The sequence below is a fragment of the Oncorhynchus mykiss genome, chromosome 29 (genome assembly GCF_057628025.1).
Source record: "Oncorhynchus mykiss isolate SJ-2025 chromosome 29, ASM5762802v1, whole genome shotgun sequence".
Classification (NCBI taxonomy): Eukaryota; Metazoa; Chordata; class Actinopteri; order Salmoniformes; family Salmonidae; genus Oncorhynchus; species Oncorhynchus mykiss.
Genome location: NC_143050.1, coordinates 29,427,954 through 29,450,644, shown reverse-complemented (window position 1 = coordinate 29,450,644; position 22,691 = coordinate 29,427,954). Strand labels below are relative to the sequence as shown.

Genomic DNA, 22,691 nt, shown 5'->3' with positions numbered 1-22,691 from the left:
ACAGTAAATCTCAGTAAGACCAAGATAATGGTGTTCCAAAAAAGGTCCAGTCGCCAGGACCACAAATACAAATTCCATCTAGACACCGTTGCCCTAGAGCACACAAAAAACGATACATACCTTGGCCTAAACATCAGCGCCACAGGTAACTTCCACAAAGCTGTGAACAATCTGAGAGACAAGGCAAGAAGGGCATTCTATGCCATCAAAAGGAACATAAAATTCAACATACCAATTAGGATCTGGCTAAAAATACTTGAATCAGTCATAGAGCCCATTGCCCTTTATGGTTGTGGGGTCTGGGGTCCGCTCACCAACCAAGACTTCACAAATTGGGACAAACACCAAATTGAGACTCTGCATGCAGGATTCTGCAAAAATATCCTCTGTGTACAACGTAGAACACCAAATAATGCATGCAGAGCAGAATTAGGCCGATACCCACTAATTATCAAAATCCAGAAAAGAGCCGTTAAATTCTACAACCACCTAAAAGGAAGCGATTCCCAAACCTTCCATAACAAAGCCATCACCTACAGAGAGATGAACCTGGAGAAGAGTGCCCTAAGCAAGCTGTTCCTGGGGCTCTGTTCACAAACACCAACACACCCCACAGAGCCCCAGGACAGCAGCACAATTAGACCCAAACAAATCATGAGAAAACCAAAAGATAATTACTTGACACATTGGAAAGAATTAACAAAAAAACAGAGCAAACTAGAATGCTATTTGGCCTTAAACAGAGAGTACACAGTGGCAGAATACCTGACCACTGTGACTGACCCAAACTTAAGGATAGCTTTGACTATGTACAGACTCAGTGAGCATAGCCTTGCTATTGAGAAAGGCCACCGTAGGCAGACATGGCTCTCAAAAGAAGACAGACTATGTGCTCACTGCCCATAAAATGAGGTGGAAACTGATTTGCACCTGCTAACCTCCTGCCCAATGTATGACCATATTAGAGTGACATATTTCCCTCAGATTACACAGATCCACAAAGAATTCGAAAACAAATCCAATTTTGATAAACTCCCATATCTACTGGGTGAAAGTCCACCGTGTGCCATCACAGCAGCAAGATTTGTGACTTGTTGCCACAAGAAAAGGGCAACCAGTGAAGAACAAACACAATTGTAAATATAACCCATATTTATGCTTATTTATTTTCCCTTGTGTACTTTAACCATTTGTACATTGTTACAACACTGTTTATATACATAATATGACATTTGTAAAGTCTTTATTGTTTTGAAACTTCTGTATGTGTAATGTTTACTGTTCATTTTTATTGTTTATTTCACTTTTGTATATTATCTACCTCACTTGCTTTGGCAATGTTAACACGTTTCCCATGCCAATAAAGCCCCTTGAATTGACTAGATAGATAGATATATAGATAGATAGATAGATAGATAGATAGATAGATAGATAGATAGATAGATAGATAGATAGATAGATAGATAGATAGATAGATAGACAGACAGACACACACTCTGGCAATACTGCGAGATTCTGGCAATTCGACTGACCCAGAGTCAGATGAACTCGTGGATACCATTTTTATATGTCTGTGCATGCAAATCCATGGGAAGAAGGGGTGCTGAGGGTGCTGCAGCACCCCCTGATAACTTAAATAATAATAATAATAATAATAACAGTAAATTAAAAACATTGTCTCACCTAATTAGTGCGCTAGGCCTTTACTACGCCTGTGTGAGTAGAGATAAATACTCGTCAGCAGAGCAGAGAAAAGTATCCATGAGTTCCATCTGTATCCATCTGACTCTGGGCGGGTAGAAAATGCTAGAATCTCAATCTTAACTGTCAGAATCTCACAGTATCTCTTTAATACCACAACTACAGATAAACGCTTAAGATTACAGCCAAAAGCTACAGGTGGGCAGACTCATCCGGCATGATGATCAGGAAGAAAGAAACCCCTCTCTATAACCCCCCACTTCGGGCTGAGAGAGTGAGTCCAAAGAGGACCACATCAGCCGTGGTGTCCCTCTCATCAGTTACGTTAAACACATACGGCATCCCACCCACGATTGAAAACAGGTCCTCTTCTCCCACCTAGCATAAATACTGCATTTATGGAGATTACATGCTCTGGTAAAGAGAGCCCAATTATGCAGCAGAAAGCAAAGCAGCCCTTGAAGCCCCCAGACCGCAGCCTATAGAGCCCCAGACCCACACAGACCCACAGCGAAACAAAGGGGATTTCACGGCTCAGTTTAAATCCACGGGCTTTGGCAGCGTCTCGGCTCCCCCTAAGTGGGCCTTTTAAGTGCTGCCTTATCCTCCATTACTAAGCGCTGGGCCGGTCCAGGCAGGGCTGGCTCCGGGCAGATCTACAGCAGCACAGCTACTACGGTGCTAATTGGGAATCCAGCAGGAGATCGGCCAGTGAAAGAACAGCTCAGTGAGATACATAGGAAACCACTATGCTTGTCCTGGATGAAAGATAAGGGAGACACTAAGCAAGGATCAGATGACATTGAACACACAAAGATCAGGCGTGATCAGTTTGGGGTCAATCTCTGGTGACCTGCCTCACCAATGCCAGAAGCTCTTGTCACTTGGACAAAACACTGTGAACCTCTAACCTTTCCCGATTGTGGAAAAGGACTAAAGATATAATACAAATCTCCTCATGTTGTCTGGTGGTGTACGGTTGTGTATCCACAGTGTGTGTGGACAGGCAACGGTGGGCTTGACGGCCACTAGGGAGCCAAGGGAGACAAGACGAGGGAGCAGCTGTGAGAGGAAATTGCCGGGTCGGTGCTCAGCGAGACGAGAGCTGCCCCCCTCGCTTTGTCTGTCGGCCGCGTCACCAGAGCCAGCCTGGGAAGGAGAGGATTGCCTATTCCTTTTCCATTTCCATTAATTCTGCCGGAGCTCCACGCTGCCCTGGTTACTTCTCGTAATTAAATTCTAGTGTGAGGTGAAGGGCAGGGGAGGGGAGAGGAGTGGGTGAGGGACTCAAGGAGTGGAGGGCAGGGGAGGAGAGGGGGTGAGGGGGTTTCAATACGATCTTATCAGGGTTCACAGACCTCGTCTTCAGAAAATAATCATGTAAATGATGCATGGGTCAGCAGGATTTTCCAATGACTGCCGGATGCCACTCGCCACTCTCTGCCCACAGAGCAGCCAACTACAGCAACTACTTTAGAGGAGGAAGAGAATGGAAGAATGAGAGATGTGAGGAGAGGGAGGTTGAAAGTAAGGACTTTGAGGTGAAGCTCTTGATTCCAGTGCTAGATTATGTGCTGAAGTGAGGCCTGCTTTCATTTGTTCAACACAGTCACATTGAAGAGGGAAAAGTCTTGCCTGTACTTTTGACTTCTGTACCCCATTCAAATTAATGGGCACAAAGACAAATATACACTCACATGCACACACACACAATAATATTCAACTATCGAGGCCTAAAAACAACTTTTTCTCATTCCCTGATTAAATCTATTCCATGGCAGATTGCAATTTTCAGACAAAATAGGGACTAGTGACTGGTCTCCAACACATACAATGCTAAGTAGAAATATACAAATATGAGTTTTCTAGAGGCAATAGCATTTTCTTCAAATCAAATCAAAGTTTATTTATCACATGCGCCGAATTCAACCTTACAGTAAAATGCTTACTTACAGGCTCTAACCAATAGTGCGGAAAAAAACAAGTTTGTGTGTGTGTGTAGGTAAGTAAAGAAATAAAACAACAGTAAAAAGACATTTGGAAATAAGAGTAGCAAGGCTATATACAGACACTGGTTAGTCAGGCTTATTGAGGTAGTATGTACATGTGGGTATGGTTAAAGTGACTATGCGTATATGATGAACAGAGAGTAGCAGTACCGTAAAAAGAGGGGTTGGCAGGTGGTGGGACACAATGCAGATAGCCCGGCTAGCCAACGTGCTGAAGCACTGGTTGGTCGGGCCAATTGAGGTAGTATGTACATGAATGTATAGTTAAAGTGACGATGCATATAAGATAAACAGAGAGTAGCAGCAGCGTAAAAGAGGGGTTGGGGGGCGGCACACAATGCTCCTTTTCCTGTAGTCCACAATCATCTCCTTGGTCTTGGTTAGGTTGAGGGATAGGTTGTTATTCTGGCACCACCCGGCCAGGTCTCTGACCTCCTCCCTATAGGGACCGTCGTTGTCGGTGATCATGCCTACCACTGTTGTGTTGTCAGCAAACTTAATGGTGTTGGGGTCGTGCCTGGCCATGCAGTCGTGGGTGAACAGGGAGTACAGGAGGGAACTGAGCACGCACCCCTGGGAAACTCCAGAGTTGAGGATCAGCGTGGCATATGTGTTGCTAACTACCCTCACCACCAGGGGGCGGCCCGTCAGGAAGTCCAGGATCCAGTTGCAGAGGGAGGTGTTTAGTCCCAGGGTCCTTAGCTAAATGATGAGCTTTGAGGGTACTATGGTGTTGAACGCTGAGCTGTAGTCAATGAATAGCGTTCTCACATAGGTGTTCCTTTTGTCCAGGTGGGAAAGGGCAGTGTGGAGTGCAATAGAGATTGCATCATCTGTGGATCTGTTTGGGCGGTATGCAAATTGTTGTGGGTCTAGGGTTTCTGGGATAATGGTGTTGATGTGAGCCATTACCAGCCTTTCAAAGCACTTCATGGCTATGGACGTGAGTGCCACTGGTCTGTAGTCATTTAGGCAGGTTGCCTTTGTGTTCTTGGGCACAGGGACTATGGTGGTCTGCTTGAAACATGCTGGTATTACAGACTCAATCGGGGACATGTTGAAAATGTCAGTGAAGACACCTGCCAGTTGGTCATCACATGCCCGGAGCACACGTCCTGGTAATCCGTCTGGCCCCGCAGCCTTGTGAATGTTGACCTGTTTAAAGATCTTACTCACGTCGTCTACGGAGAGCGTGATCACACAGTCGTCCGGAACAGCTGATGCTCTCATGCATGCCTCAGTGTTGCTTGCCTCGATGCTTTGCCTGTTTGATGGTTCGTCGCAGGACATAGCGGGATTTCTTATAAGCTTCCGGGTTAGATTCCCGCACCTTGAAAGCGGCAGATCTACCCTTTAGCTCAGTGCGAATGTCGCCTGTAATCCATGGCTTCTGGTTGGGGTATGTACGTACAGTCACTGTGGGGACGATGTCCTTAATGCACTTATTGATAAAGCCAGTGACTGATGTGGTGTATTCTTCAATGTCATCGGAAGAATCCCGGAACATGTTCCAGTCTGTGATAGCAAAACAGTCCCGTAGTTTAGCATCTGCTTCATCTGACCATTTTTTTATAGACCCGAGTCACTGGGGCTTCCTGCTTTAATTTTTGCTCGTAAGCAGGAATCAGGAGGATAGAGTTGTGGTTGGATTTACCAAATCGGGGGCGAGGGAGAGCTCTGTACACATCTCTGTGTGTGGAGTACAGGTGATCTAGATTTTTTTTTACCTCTGGTTGCACATTTAACAGATTTGGTAGAACTGATTTAAGATTCCCCGCATTAAAGTCTCCGGCCACATGGAGCGCTGCCTCTGGGTGAGTGGTTTCCTTTTTGCTTATTTCCTTATACGCTGGCTGAGTGTGGTCTTAATGCCGGCATCTGTCTGTGGTGGTAAATAAACAGCAACAAAAAGTATAGCTGAAAACTCTCTAGGCAAGTAGTGTGGCCTGCAATTTATCACAATATACTCTACTTCAAGCGAGCAAAATCTAGAGACTTCCTTAGATTTCGTGCACCAGCTGTTGTTTACAAATATGCACAGACGGCCCCCCCTCGTCTTACCGGTGTGTGCTGTTCTATCTCGCCAGTGCAGCGTATATCCCACTAGCTGAATATCCATGTCGTCATTCAGACACGATTCCGTGAAACATAGGATATTACAGTTTTTGATGTCCCGTTGGTAGGATATTCGTGATCGTACCTCATCTAGTTTATTGTCCAATGATTGCTCGTTGGCGAGTAATATTGACGGTAACGGCAGCTTTCCTAGTTGTCTTCTGCGGGTCCGGACGAGGCATCCGGCTCTTCTTCCTCTGCATCGCTTCCTTTTGCAAATAATTGGGATGTCTACCCTGTGGGGTGTTTGGAGAATACTGTGTGAGTCCTGCTTGCTGTTGTTGTTGTTGTTGCTGTTGTTGTTGTTGTTGTTGTTGAAGAAATCTTTGTCTAATCCGAGGTGAGTGATCTCTGTCCTGATATCCAGAAGCTCTTTTCTGCCGTAAGATACGGTTGCAGAAACATTATGTACAAAATAATTTACAAATATCGCGAAAAAACAAACACATAATAGCACAATTGGTTAGGAGACCGTAAAACGGTGGCCATCTCCTCCGGCGCCATTTTATAACCCAGACTGGCCGTGGGTGTGCACATCGATCAGTATATCTTATTCTTATATCTAATGTACTCTGCGTAAGTAAACAAACAGTATAGGCTACACCAAACTACCGGTAAAAAGGCCTAGCACAAAACTCTAACCTCCATGGGTATGGTCTCATTGACAGTTATAGGGTTCAACATACACTGAGAGTACAGAACATTAGGAACACCTACTATTTCCATGACAGACTGATCAGGGGAATCCAGGTGAAAACTATGATATCTTATTGAAGTCACTTGGTAAATCCACTTCAATCAGTGTCGATGAAGGGGAGGAGACAGTTTAGAGGGTGAATGGGCAAGACAAAAGTCTAAGTGCCTTTGAACAGGGTATGGTGGTAAGTTCCAGGCGCACCGGTTTGAGTATGTCAAGAACTGCAAAAAACGCTGCTGGGTTTTTCCACGCTAAACAGTTTTCCGTGTATATAAAGAATGGTCCACAACCCAAAGGAAATCCAGCCAATCTGACACAACTGCGGGAAGCATTGGAGTCAACATCGGCCAGCATGCATGTGGAACGCTTTCGACACCTTGTAGAGTCCATGCCCCGACGAATTGAGGCTGTTCTGGGGTCAAAAGTGGGTGCAACTCAATATTAGGAAGGTGCTCCTAATGTTTTGTACACTCAGTGTAAGTATATTGAAGAAATAGCTGTTGAATCCTTCCAGATTTTAGAGTGCATTATCTATCACCCGCCAGCTGCCTGGCACACCCTATTATACAGGTTCCAATTTATGTATCCATGCTCCAAATGCATATATGCGGTTCAGTTGGTTAACACATACGAATGTAGGTTTATGGAGCAATAACCATTTCTAATATCATTTGTATTGGTGGATGTTTACTGAACCTCTCGAGGCAGTGTTGCTAAAAATTGGTAAGGGAATTGCGTCTTGGTTTGGGAATCACATTTTTTTAAGTGTGAAATATCCTCCCTCGGGTCCCCGGTTAATTTCCTGAGCCTCTATCAAGTTTGAAATTTAAATTCACCTGTCTACATTTTTCTTCTTGGTACAAAAATGTGTTGTGGAGTTTTGTTTTGTTAGGTTGAACTTTTGAAGGAGTTTACATTTTTTCATTCTCTAACATTTGATGAACCTGGTGGGAAATCAATCGATAGGAAATAGCTCAGAATTACCTGAGTCTAGGAACAAGACAATCAGAAAGAACATTTATTTTAATTTTATTTAACCTTTATTTAACTAGGCAGTCAAGATTTTTTATTTATTTACAATGACACCCTACCCCCAGGCCAAACCAACTGTGCGCCACCTTCTGTGACTCGCCACCGCAGCCGGTTGTGACACCCTGGGAACGAACCAGGGTCTGTAGTGACGCCTTAGACCGCTGCGCCACTTGGGACATGTAACAATAACCACTGGTATCCACGGGAACAGACCATTATTTAATGCCAGCTTACAGAACCATTCAAAGCCATTATCAATCACAAGGTCATGTTGAACTTGATGCCAGAAGCCCAACAACATCCTGCTCTGTGGGGATAGATAACATTGATAACATCAAATCAAATTGTATTTGTCACATGCTTCGTAGACAACAGGTGTAGACTAACAGTGAATCCTTACATATGGGTTCATTTCCAACATTACAGAGTTAAAGGTGAGATAAAAAATCTAATTAAAATAGAAACGTGACGTGTAGTTGTTATGGGACTGCTGACATACAAGCACACCACAGGATCTATGGTTGGTTGAACTACTTCTACTTTGAGAAGAACAGAAATCTGTCTCCTTCAAAAGAAAAACGTTCTCTGACATGTTCCTCTAAAACTCATGCATTTCACTTACAGTCAAAGCGTGTGAGTCCAACTCAACAGGGAATTAAAACAACAAGGACAGACAGAAGAGGGAAAAGATCAGGTAGCTCCTCAGGGATTAGAGCTGCCAGCGGAGGAGAGGAGAATCAGTGATCCCTCCATCATTCTTTCCAGGCAGTGCATGAGTTATCTAAGCCTTGATTGGTTAATGTCTCCCTGTCTATTAGTCCTGGTTGTGTAGATGTGTGGTATCATATTTTAGTCATTTAGCAGATGCTTTTATTCAAAACGACTTACAATAAGTGCATTCATCTTAAGATAGTAATTACATTTGTCCTCAATACAGAAGTTATCAGCACATTCAGTGCTTGTAGGAAAAGAAAAGTGCAATTGATTTATTTTATTTAGTAAATATTTTTTTAATGGGGGAGATAAGATGCTCTATAAAGAGGTTTCAATTGTTTTCGTAAGTTGGGCAGGGCTTTTCTATCGTCAGGGGGATGCTCGTTCCACCAATGGGGTGCCAGGAAGGAGAAGAGCTTTGACTGGGCTGAGCAGGAGCTGAGCCCCCGTAGGTGTGGAATGACCAAGATAACAGATAAGTCAGAACGGAGGTTTTGAGCATAGCCTGAAGTTAGGTAGGGGCAGATCCCCTTGCTGATCCGTAGGCAAGCACCATGGTCTTGTAGAGGATTCGAGCTTTGACTAAATTAGAAGGGTTGCAGCTACGGGGTGGGGAACTTCTGTAAAACCTACAGGGAGAGGAGCGAACATGGATAGAAAACACACACATAGTTGACAAAACGACACAATTAGATCATCTGAAAATAGCAAGGTAAAATACTCAGGTGAGAGAGTGACGTCAAGCCTTCCTCTCTTTCCTTCCTCGAATAACTCCTCAGAACATCTCGGCAGAACTGTCTGTTTCGGCAAAGGTCTTAGTTTTGGCAATGAGACTGCTGCTGATACGACCGCTACTTACAGCCAGCCGGTCAGTCCTTTAACTAATGCTCCGTTATCTATGATAATGTCTCCAGACCTCCCATGGTGCGTTCTCTCGCCTGGCGGGCTTTAATGTTGTTTTCCCACCGAGATGAGTGTGTGGGGAGCAGCATGGAGGTTCCAAGCCCCCAGACCCATCCGGGGGAGACGTCTGCCATATTCACAATGTTCCTTCAGACTCCCAGAGCTCAGACAGCAAACAACCAAGCAGTGGCGTGCATTCATGTATGGCAAGAGAAGTCAGGCTTCCCCCCAAATAAATGTATTTTAAATTTTAAAACATAAAATAATTTATCTTTTTTCTCACTGTGTTTCATAATTTTCCTTCAATTCGCAAGAGGCTGGATGTACCTCACAGGAGATAGCAGCCGAGCGAGAACAACAGTGCCCCTCTGTCTCTCTACGTATAGGCAGCCTCTACCTGATGCTGTCTGGTCCAAATGAGTATGACATTGGTGCCGCCGGTAGCATTGAATGCAAGAGAAGCCAGTGAGCATTTGGCCTCCCTTGATAAAAAAAGTATAAAACATTTGCAATCAGCGTTGAGCTAAACTGAGAATGGTCCTGGTGCACCAAAAAAAAGTGTCAAGGGAAGCCAGCTTGGATTTTGGCCTCACTCCTACCAAATATCATTGAGAGCATGTAGGGAAGCCAAGTAAACTTCATTGACAGAAAAACTAGAATTGTTGCCTCTCGTTGTGTTGTTGTTCTCCGGTGGCTAGCTAAAATTTGGCCTTTCCTAAATTAGTCATCAATGGAGATAGGGATGTAGACTTGTGGTTTTACTTAATTGTTTTAATATTTTTTTATCCTCCCCAATCTTGTGGTATCCAATTGGTAGTAGTTACAGTCTTGTCTCATTGCTGCAACTCACGTACGGACTCAGGAGAGGCGAAGGTCGAGAGTCATGCGTCCTCCCAAACACAACCCAACCAAGCCACACTGCCCAGCCAACCCAGAAGCCAGCCCCACCAATGTGTCAGAGGAAACACTGTACACCTGGCGACCGTGTCAGCATGCACTCCGCCCGGCCCACCACAGGAGTCACTAGTGCACGATGAGACAAGGATATCCCTGCTGGCCAAACCCTCCCTAACCCAAACAACACTAGGCCAATTGTGCACCACCCCATGGGCCTCCTGGCTGCGGCCGGCTGCGACAGAGCCTGGACTCAAACCCAGAATCTCTAGTGGTACAGCTAGCACTGCGATTCAGAGCCTTAGACCACTGCCCCACTTGGGAGATCCATTACTTAATTATGTGTACTGGTGGCGATTCTGATCCACCCATTAATTCATACATTGTTGTGACCCTGGCCAGAGAGTATGGAAGTTCAATATGTAGCTAGATGTAGAAGGCTAATGTTAACTAGCTAACATTGGCCATGAATGGAAGTTAGGCTAGTGAGCAAGCATGTTAGCCAGGTAGCCTAGGACAAGATAAAAAAATATTAGTGTGTACTGTATGACAGAGTGACAGACCGTTTCGTCAACATGAAAGAGAAGAGGGTGGCATTTCCACCCGCATTATAAGTAGGGTGAGTCAACGTGTTTTTCTAATAGCACGAACACGCATGCGCACACACACAGAAATCAGAACCATGGACAGCCACATCATCTTTAACTAACGTTGATTGGACTAAATTGTTTTTGGTATCTTTTAGACTAAACAGTGGTGATTTAGACTAAGCAGAGGAGATTTTGTGATGTTGAAATGTGGAAGTTTAAATGGTGCTGGAATAGTGGAGGCAGCTCCTGTTTTCTTTGGAACTTGTGGTAACTCTATGTGGTTCTAAATCAATAGTTGTTCAGTGGTCCGAAAATGTCTGAAACATTAACTTGGCCATGCTGTAGGTCATGTAACTGTCTATTACATGCAATATGCGTCATGGACTTCACCGGACAGAGGTTGCAATCCTGTTTTGTGAAAAAACAAAACGTGTGGTTGAATTGATTCTGCCACTGTGTATTCTTATTGTCTCGGCCTTTAGGCCTATATATCACAGTCGCAAGGCATATGAACTAACAGATTATAGAGCACCAATGCAATTTTCACAACACATAGGTTGTAATATGGCTTTTTCGTGTGAAACAAATATTGCAGTTTTTCCTATCCTCTATTGGTTTATTCATTGGTGTCTCTAGGAAAATGAATGACAATGCTCTACAGTCAATCCCATTCTGTGTCTAGGCCCTTTGTCCTCTCATATTACTGTAGGGAAGCCAAGTAAACTGGATGTCGTCAGCAGACCCATATTATGAAAGAGGTGATAACAGCCCTCTTCACTCTAACCAGGCCATGCAGACAGCCCTAGAAATCACTTGTAATAGGGGTGTGTGTGTGGGTGTGTGTGTGTGTGTGTGTGTGTGTGTGTGTGTGTGTGTGTGTGTGTGTGTGTGTGTGTGTGTGTGTGTAAGCATGTACAGATATTGGCACTTGCAGCTGCCTGTCTCATTGTCTCACTTTCCATTATCTCTCTCGACTCCCTCTTTATCTCCACCTTCCCAAAAGGTGGATGTTACTGTATATCTGAAAGATCACATTAAAGTGAAAATAGATTGTATTTTCCAATCTGACCTAATTTTCATGGTTTACAGCAATCAGGCTGTGGAATCATCATTGGTTTGCGGAAGGGCAATCAGATGAATGTACTTAACCCTCCTCAATATCCAGGCTGCATCACATCCGGCCGTGATTGGGGGTCCCATAGAGTGGCGCACAATTGGCCCAGCATCGTCCGGGTTTGGCCGGGGTAGTCATTGTAAATTATGACGTCATTATAAATAAGAATTTGTTCTTAACTCACTTGCCTAGTGTAAAAAAATAAAAATAAAAAAGAATAAAGAATAAATTTAAAAAATGTAAAAGATATATGCCCTCCAGTTTATTACCAGTGTGTCCATGTTATTGTAACGATCTTCGTTTTCATCGGATGAGGAGTAGGAAGGATCGGACCAAAACGTAGCGTGGTAAGTGTCCATGATCATTTATTAACACCGAACACGAACATACAAAATAACAGCGTGAATGTAAGAAATGAAAAATCGAAACAGTCCTGAAAGGTGAAAACACAAAACAGGAAACAACTACCCACAAACACCAGGTGGGAAAAGGATACCTAAGTATGCTTCTCAATCAGAGACAACGATAGACAGCTGCCTCTGATTGGGAACCATACCAGGCCAAACACATAGAAAAGAAAACATAGAAAAACAACATAGAATGCCCACCCCAACTCACGCCCCGACCAAACCAAAATAGAGACATAAAAAAGGAACTAAGGTCAGGGCGTGACAGTTACGACGCTTATAAACTGCTCTGTAGAATACTGGTCCTATATGTGCTGGTCCACTGCGGTAGCCTTCATGGTGTTTTTACACACCATCTCTCCTTGCAGCTCTTTACAATGCTGCTCCCTAACCATGAAGTCCAATAAGAAGCATGGCTTGTTTTATTCTACTGTTCAGCCAGTCTTATAGGTCTGACCTCTGTTCTTCTACAGTGAAAAAGTGTGTGTGTGTGTGCCACTTTGCACAGAACATTTTGTAGTGTTAAAGCAACACTTTAGAGTTGATTTTACACTATCTCAAAGTACATATGGTCCCACTCTACAGAGTATAAAAAGTACTCTGATTATAGTGTTACATTTTGAATGTTCATGTAACACTCTGTAGTGCATAAAAAATCCATTAAACTAGACAGTGTTAATCAATTTTGACACTTTAAGGTAATTAATACAGTGCTATTTCTATTCAACCATATTTCGATCTAGAGGTAACTCCTATCAGTGTTTAACAAAAACACTGTTACAGTAAGTCATTTTGGGTGTTGTTTTAACACTATGGTGTAAAGTCTAATTTGCATATTTCCCATGGTGCCTTTTCTTCGAGTGAATTATAGAGCTACCACCCATGACTGTATTTGTTAGTGACATAGACATGGATGTTAAATTCTTTCTTTTTAAATGCCTGTGGCTTTCACCTAATGAGTACCTAGGTGAATAGCATCAATTAAATGACAATACATTACATATATCATAAGGCCTTCCCACTGGGGACACACTGGTTAAATCAACATTGTTTCTGTGTCATTTCAATGAAATTACGTTGAACCAACTGGAAATAAACTCAGCAAAAAAATAAACGTCCTCTCACTGTCAAATGCGTTTATTTTCAGCTAACTTAACATGTGTAAATAGTTGATTGATCATAACAAGATTCAACAACTGAAACACAAACTGAACAAGTTCCATAGACATGCGACTAACAGAAATTGAATAATGTGTCCTTGAGCAAAGGGAGGTCAAAATCAAAAGTAACAGTCAGTATCTGGTGTGGCCACCAGCTGCATTTAGTACTGCAGTGCACATCCTCCTCATGGACTGCACCAGATTTGCCAGTTCTTGCTGTGAGATGTTACCCCACTCTTCCACCAAGGCACCTGCAAGTCCCGGGACATTTCTTGGGGGAATGGCCCTAGCCCTAGCCCTAGCCCTCACCCTCCAATCCGGGCTCTTCGCTGGCCATGGCAGAACACTGATATTCCTGTCTTGCAGGAAATCACGCACAGAACAAGCCGTATGGCTGGTGGCATTGTCATGCTGGAGGGTCATGTCAGGATGAGCCTACAGGAAGGGTACCACATGAGGGAGGTAACGCACAGCGGTGAGATTGCCTGCAATGACAACAAGCTCAGTCCGATGATGCTGTGACGCACTTCCCCAGACCATGACGGACCCTCCACCTCCAAATCGATCCCGCTCCAGAGTACAGGCCTCGGTGTAACGCTCATTCCTTCGACGATAAACGCAAATCCGACCATCACCCCTGGTGAGACAAAACCGTGACTTGTCAGTGAAGAGCCCTTTTTGCCAGTCCTGTCTGGTCCAGTGACGGTGAGTCTGTGCCCATAGCCGACGTTGTTGCCGGTGATGTCTGCTGAGGACCTGCCTTACAACAGGCCTACAAGCCCTCAGTCCTGCTTCTCTCAGCCTATTCTGGACAGTCTGAGCACTGATGGAGGGATTGTGCATTCCTGGTGTAACTCAGGGAGTTGTTGTTGCCATCCTGTACCTGTCCCGCAGGTGTGATGTTCAGATATACCGATCCTGTGCAGGTGTTGATACACCTGGTCTGCCACTGTGAGGACGATCAGCTGTCCGTCCTGTCTCCCTGTAGCGCTGTCTTAGATATCTCACAGTACGGACATTGCAATTTATTGCCCTGGCCACATCTGCAGTACTCATGCCTCCTTGCAGCATGCCTAAGGCACGTTCAGAGTCAGTTTTTCAGAGTCAGTAGAAAGGCCTCTTTAGTGTTTAAGTTTTGATAACTGTGACCTTAATTTCCTACCGTCTGTAAGCTGTTAGTGTCTTTAAGACCGTTCCACAGGTGCATGTTCACTAAATGTTTATGGTTCATTGATCAAGCATGTGAAACAGTGTTAATTATCTTTGAAAGACAGGGTCCTGAAAAAGGGACGTTTCTTTTTTTCCTTCCTTAATGATTTAACCTGGAATAAGCACTTCAATAATGGTTGCAATATATCTAGCAATATATCTAGCTAACTGATTGGATTAGTTTAGAAACTGTATGTTACTTATCATTTGTAGCGTAAGATTAATTAATCAATGTACATGCAAAAACACAGAAATTAAAAACAATCCTTGAAAAATCAACCTGCAGTAGAGCATGCTGGGAAATATGATAATGATGGGTGTGGGTTTTGATGGGACTGTTTTACTCTCCACATTCTAAAACAATAACTTTGGTTATTAACACCAACACTTATTTCACACCACTGAGTGTTCATTTCACTCTTACCGAGTGAATTTCACTCCTGAATCAACAGAAATGTTACACTGAAAAATCAACACTGACCAATTTGCTGTGTATGGATGATGAGCAGCAGGTAGCCTAGTAGTTAGAGCATTGGGCCAGTACCCAAAAGTTTGCTGGTTTGAATCCCTGAGCCTACAATATAAAAAATAAAAAACTGTCTATGTGCCCATAACCTTAATTTGCTAGAGTAAAACTACTGGGATTACCAGTAAAACAACACATTTCACTGCATGTAGCATTAAAAACAGTGATCCTTATCTTAAAAAGAGACCACCCAGCCCCCAGAGCTCCTCTACCCCTCCAGGGAGAGCTGTCTATGGGACTGAACAGGGACATCCCCTGAGGCTCCACACACCAGGAGGCAGACAGCCAACTAAGGACAGAATCAATTCAGCCCTTTTCTCATTCCCACTGCCACATCCCAGGAGACTGGCCAGATTTAAGGTATTGAAAACATTAAGAATTTAATTCCAAAATGCTATATATACACATTTTCAGAAATGTTGGTAAATTAGCTTTTTTGTTTAAAGAACTTATGAAAGAGATTGGTGTGTTTTTCCCAGATCTAATCATGGCATGCGGTTGTTAAATGACATACATGTATTTCTTTCAAACCTATCACTAGGTGGTTTTGCAAAATCCTCAATTGTAATACATCTCAAATCTATTATTTCAAAATCTGAGGACAGCAATATTTTATACACACAAAGGTTACTCTAAATATTAATTTCTGATGAAAAAACACAAATATGGAAAAATTGGTGGATATACAGTGGCTTTCTACTATAGGAAAATAAAAATGTTGTGCTGGTAATATGGGTCAGATGTTGAGACCTGGTTGTGCAAACCGTTTTTGCTGTAGTACTGGTGCAATCATGACTCTAACGAATCTGCACTGGCTTGATTCTTTAGGAAGCTTGGAAACAAAAGGTACAGATGTCTTATCATTACAACAACTAACTGTATCTGGGAGATTGTTTTCATAGTCACACAGTGCTCCCAGAATAAAACTCCTGGTCACACAGCAAAATATTTAGTCACATATGCAGTTGGTCGCAATTTAGAGCCCTGCAGACACCCTCTTCCTAACTGCAGGCTTTGACAAGCAGCCATTCTGAGTACAGAGACTCCCTCTCAGTCTCAGCCCAGCATTAGGTTTATAGAACATGACTGCGGTTCAAAACCATGGTGGGACACACCTGCAACAATTATAAAGCTATTTCTAGCTCCATTCACAATCCCCACAATACAGCCCTTGAAATATTGATATTCTTCTCTGTCTCAATTTAGAATATTACACATTTAGTAGAGTGCAGTCACTACCAATGTCTAACAAATTACTTCTTCCCTCTCTATCTCTATCTTGATTATAATACTTCCCATTTATCTTATAAGCACATCTAACCAGTCCTTCTTATTCCATATTTAACTTGGTCATCCACTTTCCAGGAAAAAGAGCTTGACATTTATGTTACTCATGCCTATTCTTAGCCTTGTTCATGATGACTCACATTGAGATCATATATTTTCATTAGAAAATTATGTCCAGAAGATAATTGAGAGAAAGTCGATATGATTGCTACTACATTAAGGGCAATTTAAATAGTGGATATAATGGACATGATGGATACTGACAACTGAAGACAGACTTAAATAAGATAGTTAGTTTTTACAGAATGCATCGCTTCCCCCTGAAAGAAAACGTGTGTGACGCGCATGTGCTGAAAATGTAGTATAGCCTATTATTCTTATTCATGAATGTGGCATATGAGAATTTCTCACCTCCGAAAAGCACGACCGCTGCGAGCCCCAGTGTGCAGAGAAGAGTCATCTTTCCTTCCGATGAATCAGAAAGTTCCAGACGCACAGAAAGGGGGAAAAGCGAGACAGCTCCGGTCACTAGCGACGTTCCCGAGGGAAGGTGCCAAAAGTTTGCACAAAACTTTTCTCTCCTCTCTTTCAAATACTAACAGGATAAACGTTTTCCATTCATTAAACAATTGATGTATCTACTCGGTACAATTGCTGGAAGCTGGCGAAAGTCCGACAGTCAACAGCCATCGCTGAAACGACAGGTACCCAAACAGTGCGACATGTCTTGCTCGAATGGTGCCGAGGAGGGAAATGAGCAACTCCTGGGGAATAACGGTCCGTCCCAGTATCCACCCCTGATGCAACAAAATATAATTTATCCTAAATGAATCGGTTTATTGTTTGTTCCCTGCAACACGTTGCATTGGCTAAATGATTTAAGAGTTTAATTGGCCCGGTTTAGTGTTACCTTGTGTATGTTTTATTGACCGTTGATTACAGGTGTGTCCGTTGCGCAGATTATGATTCCTACATCACTGGTTGTGCCTCCCGAAGCTGGTCTTTGACATAACACGCTGCAGTTATTTTTTGTATTGCAAAAACAACTAATGAAAACGATCTAATATTTAGCATTCATCAAATATAATGTTCATTTTTGTAAAATGCCCTTCAATCGTTTTCTGCTGGTCCATTTTTAGTTGTGCGTCGTAGCCTACAGTCTTTTAAGCATAGGGTACGTCGAGTGTCTTTCCAAAACAATTCATATAATTTCTCTATAAGAATTCTTTATCTACGTTTTCAACACGGTATGTGGACAGATCTTCAGCGGTAAAATACTCTCTACCTGAGTAGGCTAAGATTTTATGTGTCCAGCTAATTTGTCATTCATTAATTTCGTCTTCAGGAGTTAATCACTACGACGGTTATGCTATCATAAGATAACATCATGCTTTTAATAGTCCTACTTTTCGTCTGTTAAATAAGTGAATATTGTTGAATTCATCTCGTGTTCCTCTCACCACTCTGCAACGATGGCAGTTAGTGATTCATGATCTGCGGGCTCCGCAGAGAAACCAAATGAGATAGAACGCTCACACCGGATTGGCAAATTCTGAGTACGAGGTGTGACGTGCACGCAAATTGACCATATGTAGCCTAATTTCCAGCATACTTTAATTATTGTATTAATATGAATTAAGCATGTTGTAGGGTTGTAATTAACTAAGGCACTGAATAGGGGAGGGAAAAGCACGTGTTAAATTTGAGATTGACACCCAGAAATGATCACTTTGCAATGGTTCCCTTTACCTCAACTCTCCGGTCATTTTGAGTTTGAATCGCCATTACAATCCCTCTATTTTTCATCCTACATTATTAAAATGCCTTTCTCTCATCAGTTCAACACAGAGCAGCTATGATATATGCGACATAAATCCTTACAGTTGCGTATAACCTGTTGTGTCGGTCTCAGTACGGGACCTTCAGAAGATTCAACAGTGCCCCCTATAGGATAAAGGCTCATTGTACAAGCACTTACAACCACTGTGAGCTGTCTATTCTTCACTTTGGGTGTTTTCACATATAGTCCTCTTTACAATAACCTGTTTTAGTACTCTTTAAAGTGAACTCTGGTGTAAAAAAAAACTAAGATAAAGAACTAAGTTATCTTTGTATTCACACTGCCCTCACATTTGAATGAGGACTCTTTTGCCAGTTCCCTTCATCTATTTTGTGCTCTGAGTTCTCTTTGAACTCACATTGCTATGTTTAGAAAGGAACCAAGATATTGTTCCAACATTCGTTCAATGCACTCTGGTTTTTTACAAAGTGCAGGACAAGCCATTCCATCAGAACGTGTTATCAGACAGCTAGATATACCTACTTACATTTCGAAGCTAATAGATTGCATATAGTTAAAATACATCATAATTAGAATCAGAAGATATTAACAAATAAATATTATTTTTCACAGAATAAATAGCAGTAGATTAAATAATACTATAATGGCAAAAGTGCATAAAGATGGAGGAATTCAGATACTGTATGACATCTTTGTTTGAACACGATCCACAGACCTTTCAAACTAGGGTGCGCGACATGGTTAAATGGGCCTATAAATCAGCACAATCTACTTTTTCATTTTTTTCAAATTGTCACCGTCCTGGAGCTAAAATTGGGATCTCCGCTGAGCTAACAGGCAATTGCTGGCCGTCACAGGAGGAATGACGTGTGTGAATTTGGAGGGGAAAGTGTTCTTTCCTCTGCTCTCCTTCCCATCTCCTATCACTTCCATCTGCCCAGGAGTATTTGCATAAGTAGACTTGAGGAAATTTTTTAAAAACCTGGTCTTTCATTCATTGTTCGCGGAAACAACTGAGTGGTGATGTTGTTTGGTGTCCTCTTTCATAGAACATTGAGAGATGCACTTTGTCCATTACTTTAATGGTAGCAGGGCTGCTAAACATTGCCTCACAAGAACCCTTGATCTAAAAAACATGAATGGCTTTGGAGTGGAAGGTTGATCGCTGTGAGATCACCTCCCAAAATAGGATGAAGGGAACAAATCCGCACACAGAGACAGACAAACATAATTACCCATCATAAGTCCTAATCCTCATCATGTCTTAATTGACATACCCTGCTCAGTGCACACTTCTGGTATGTCACTCTGACAAACTTCATGCAGGGTAAGTGACTGAATGAAGAGGACAGCCATCTTGATTCTGTGGACTGAACTTTATTGGCTGTCTGACTCAGAGGCTTGACTGACTGTAGCATCGGAGTGGCTCTTTGAGTATCTGGGACGTGGGGAGCAAGTACATCTCCTGACAGCACTTGGCTGTGTTTAGCAGCCCTTCTGCTACCCGCTGGTTCACAAAGGCAGTGTTCACCCAGAAACTAAATCATTAAAGTATTGATGAGCTGCATAAGACAGGTGCTGCTGCATTGGTCTGATTCCACCTGAGAGACCGTTATCCCAATCTGTATCAATTACTAGATGGATGGGGGGAATGGAGGGTATGCAGCAACTTGACAAGTATGCTGATGTCTTCGGATGTCTGGACAGGAAGACGTTTGATGTGAAAACTTCATCTTACCACTGTACTTTCAATGTGGGTTAGAGCTCAATAGGCTAAGCTAGGGATTAGCCTAAAGTTAGCCTATTGAGCTAAAGCCTAGGTATTACCTCAGGGAGCTAACACGAGTATACACGTATAAGGCAAGGTTACTCGTCTTGCAAGCATGGTAAAAAAATGATCAAATACACAGAGAGAGAAACACACACACACAGAAATTCCCTTTCATACCAGGGCACTCTGCAGCCCGTGTGCCTGTACTCTGGCCTCTGTCTGCTAATGTCAGGTCCAGTAATTAACATTTATCAGTCTCTGTCCAAGACCTTTCCCAAGGAGTGGAGAGTGACGTCTAACCCGCTGTACTCTTTTCCCTCCCGCTCTACCGCTCCCTCAGTCATTATAATGGCAGGCGGTCAGAGAGAGAGAGCTCAGATCAAGTCTAAACTGTCATCTGCAGTCATTACCTACTGTAAGACAGATAACCCTGAGTGAAGGATCAATTTGGCTGCTGGCATTATAGCATGGTTCATAAGCAAGGGGCGTAAACAAGGTGGGTGTAAACTAGGTAGGCCAGGGGGTATCCTCCCTCCTCATCAATGTGATTTCATACCAGCATCTGGGTCTGGAAAATGGTGAGTGGTGAGACCCCTTGAGACTCCCATACCAGCTCCAAATGAAGTGGATTAGCTTTGGCAGAGGGAAGCAGAGATCAAAGAACATTGATAGGCTACCTGTGGAGTGGACAACTGCTGTGGGTTAAAGAGCAGTACTGATGGATAGAAATGAGGCTGAAAGAAGCAAACGCTGATATTACTGTCATGACAGTGATCCTACATTATGAATATGAATCACTGGCTCCCGTAAGAGATTCTTTCATTTTGTTCCTTGCCAAAAAGCTATTTGCTGGGAGCTAAGAAAGGAACAGTATCTTGATGCCCAGACAGGCAGACAGCTTTTTAAAAAGGTAGTGTAACGAGTGCGCTGAGAGCCGGGAAGCAAGTTCCAGGAGTGAGTGTTTTGGTAAATAAATGACACAATAAACACGTACCACAAACAACACATCGACATGAAAACAGAGTCAATAACACCTGAGGAAAGAACCAAGGGGAGTGACAGATATAGGGAAGATAATCAAGGAAGTGATGGAGTCCAGGTGAGTGTCATGAGGCGCTGGTGCGCGAGACAATGGTGACAGGTGTTCTGGATAATCAGCAGCCTGATGACCTAGCGGCCGGAGAGGGACTATACATGACAGGTAGATTATATCTAAATTGTAGGCGCGATCAAAGGTAAACGGCAACTCTGGGGAGGAAACGTTCATTAGTTTGTTATTTTGACATTAATACCCAGAGACGCACCGTTACCATAGCACAGAATAATCATCTGAATGCAATCAGGAAGTATGGTGATAATTGCCACTTGTTGTTTTGGCCCCGTCACAATCATCCCCAGGCGTTTGCTCGCTCGCTTTGATAGACACGTACAGCACTAACTTAATTGAGGCCAGCAGGACTTAAAGCAAAGGAATATGTTTATTTTATTAGCCGCCATGTAAAAATAACTAACCCTGGTTGCATAAGCTAATTCATTTGGCGACCCTGCATTCAGAGTTGAATGTATGTCTGGCCTCTGGCTTTGTCTCTCGACATGAGAGAAAGTGGGGCCATTAACAACACTTATAAAGGTGCGTTTTCAATGGAGAGAAAATACTCAACACCTATCATTTAAGTCTCAATATTAGCATTGATAAATCATGTGTCTAGACTTGTTCGATACAGACTAAGACATTGCCAGACAGACAGCATCAATTAAATATGGAAGATAAATCATTGTCAAGGAAGTCAAACTCAGAGTCAAAAATGAAAGCTCTGCCATTAAGTACATTTATGACATTTGTATTTGTATTTATTATGGATCCCTATTAGCTACTGCCAAGACAGCAGCTATTCTTCCTGGGGTCCAGCAAAATTAAGGCAGTTTATACAATTTTAAAAACATTACAATACATTCACTGATTTCACAACACACTGTGTGCCCTCATTCCCCTGCTCCATCACTACCACATATATACAGTACAAAATCCATGTGTACGTGTGTGTATAGTGCGTATGTTATTGTGTGTATGCATGTGTCTGTGCTTATGTTTGTGTTGCTTCACAGTCTCCGCTGTTCCATAATGTTTATTTATTTAATCTGTTTTTTAAATCCAATTTCACTACTTGCATCAGTTACTTGATGTGGAATAGAGTTCCATGTAGTCATGGCTCTATGTAGTACTGGGTGCCTCCCATAGTCTGTTATGACTATGGAAGGCACACAGTACTACATAGAGTACTACATAGATCACATCATAATCTTGATGTGATTGGCCTGACTGAAACATTGCTTAAGCCGGATGAATTTACTGCGGCCTCACCTCCTAGTTACACCAGTGACCATATCCCCCATGCATCCCGCAAAGGAGGAGGTATTGCTAACATTTATGATAGCAAATTTCAATTTACAAAAAACCCCAGACGTTTTCGTCTTTTGAGCTTCTAGTCATGAAATCTATGCAGCCTACTCAATCACTTTTTATAGCTACTGTTTACAGGCCTCCTGGGCCATATACAGCATTCCTCAATGAGTTCCCTGAATTCCTATCGAACCTTATTGTCATGGCAGATGATATTCTAATTTTTGGTGACTTTAATATTCACATGGAAAAGTCCACAGACCCACTCCAAAAGGCTTTCGGAGCCATCATCGACTTAGTGGGTTTTGTCCAACATGTCTCCGGACCGACTCACTGCCACAGTCATACTCTGGACCTAGT

The 22,691-nt window shown here is 42.8% G+C and overlaps 1 protein-coding gene across 1 annotated transcript in view; it reads right to left on the bottom strand.

The window, feature by feature from the left end:
* LOC110509743 (transmembrane protein 132C-like) overlaps window positions 1-17,131 on the bottom strand; it is a 227,090-nt gene extending 209,959 nt beyond the window's left edge. The window contains exon 1 of the mRNA XM_036968040.2: window positions 16,770-17,131. Coding sequence (XP_036823935.2) covers window positions 16,770-16,818 — 49 coding nt within the window. The 5' untranslated portion in view covers window positions 16,819-17,131. The remainder of the gene's footprint in view (window positions 1-16,769) is intronic.
* Window positions 17,132-22,691: the final 5,560 nt, after the last annotated feature.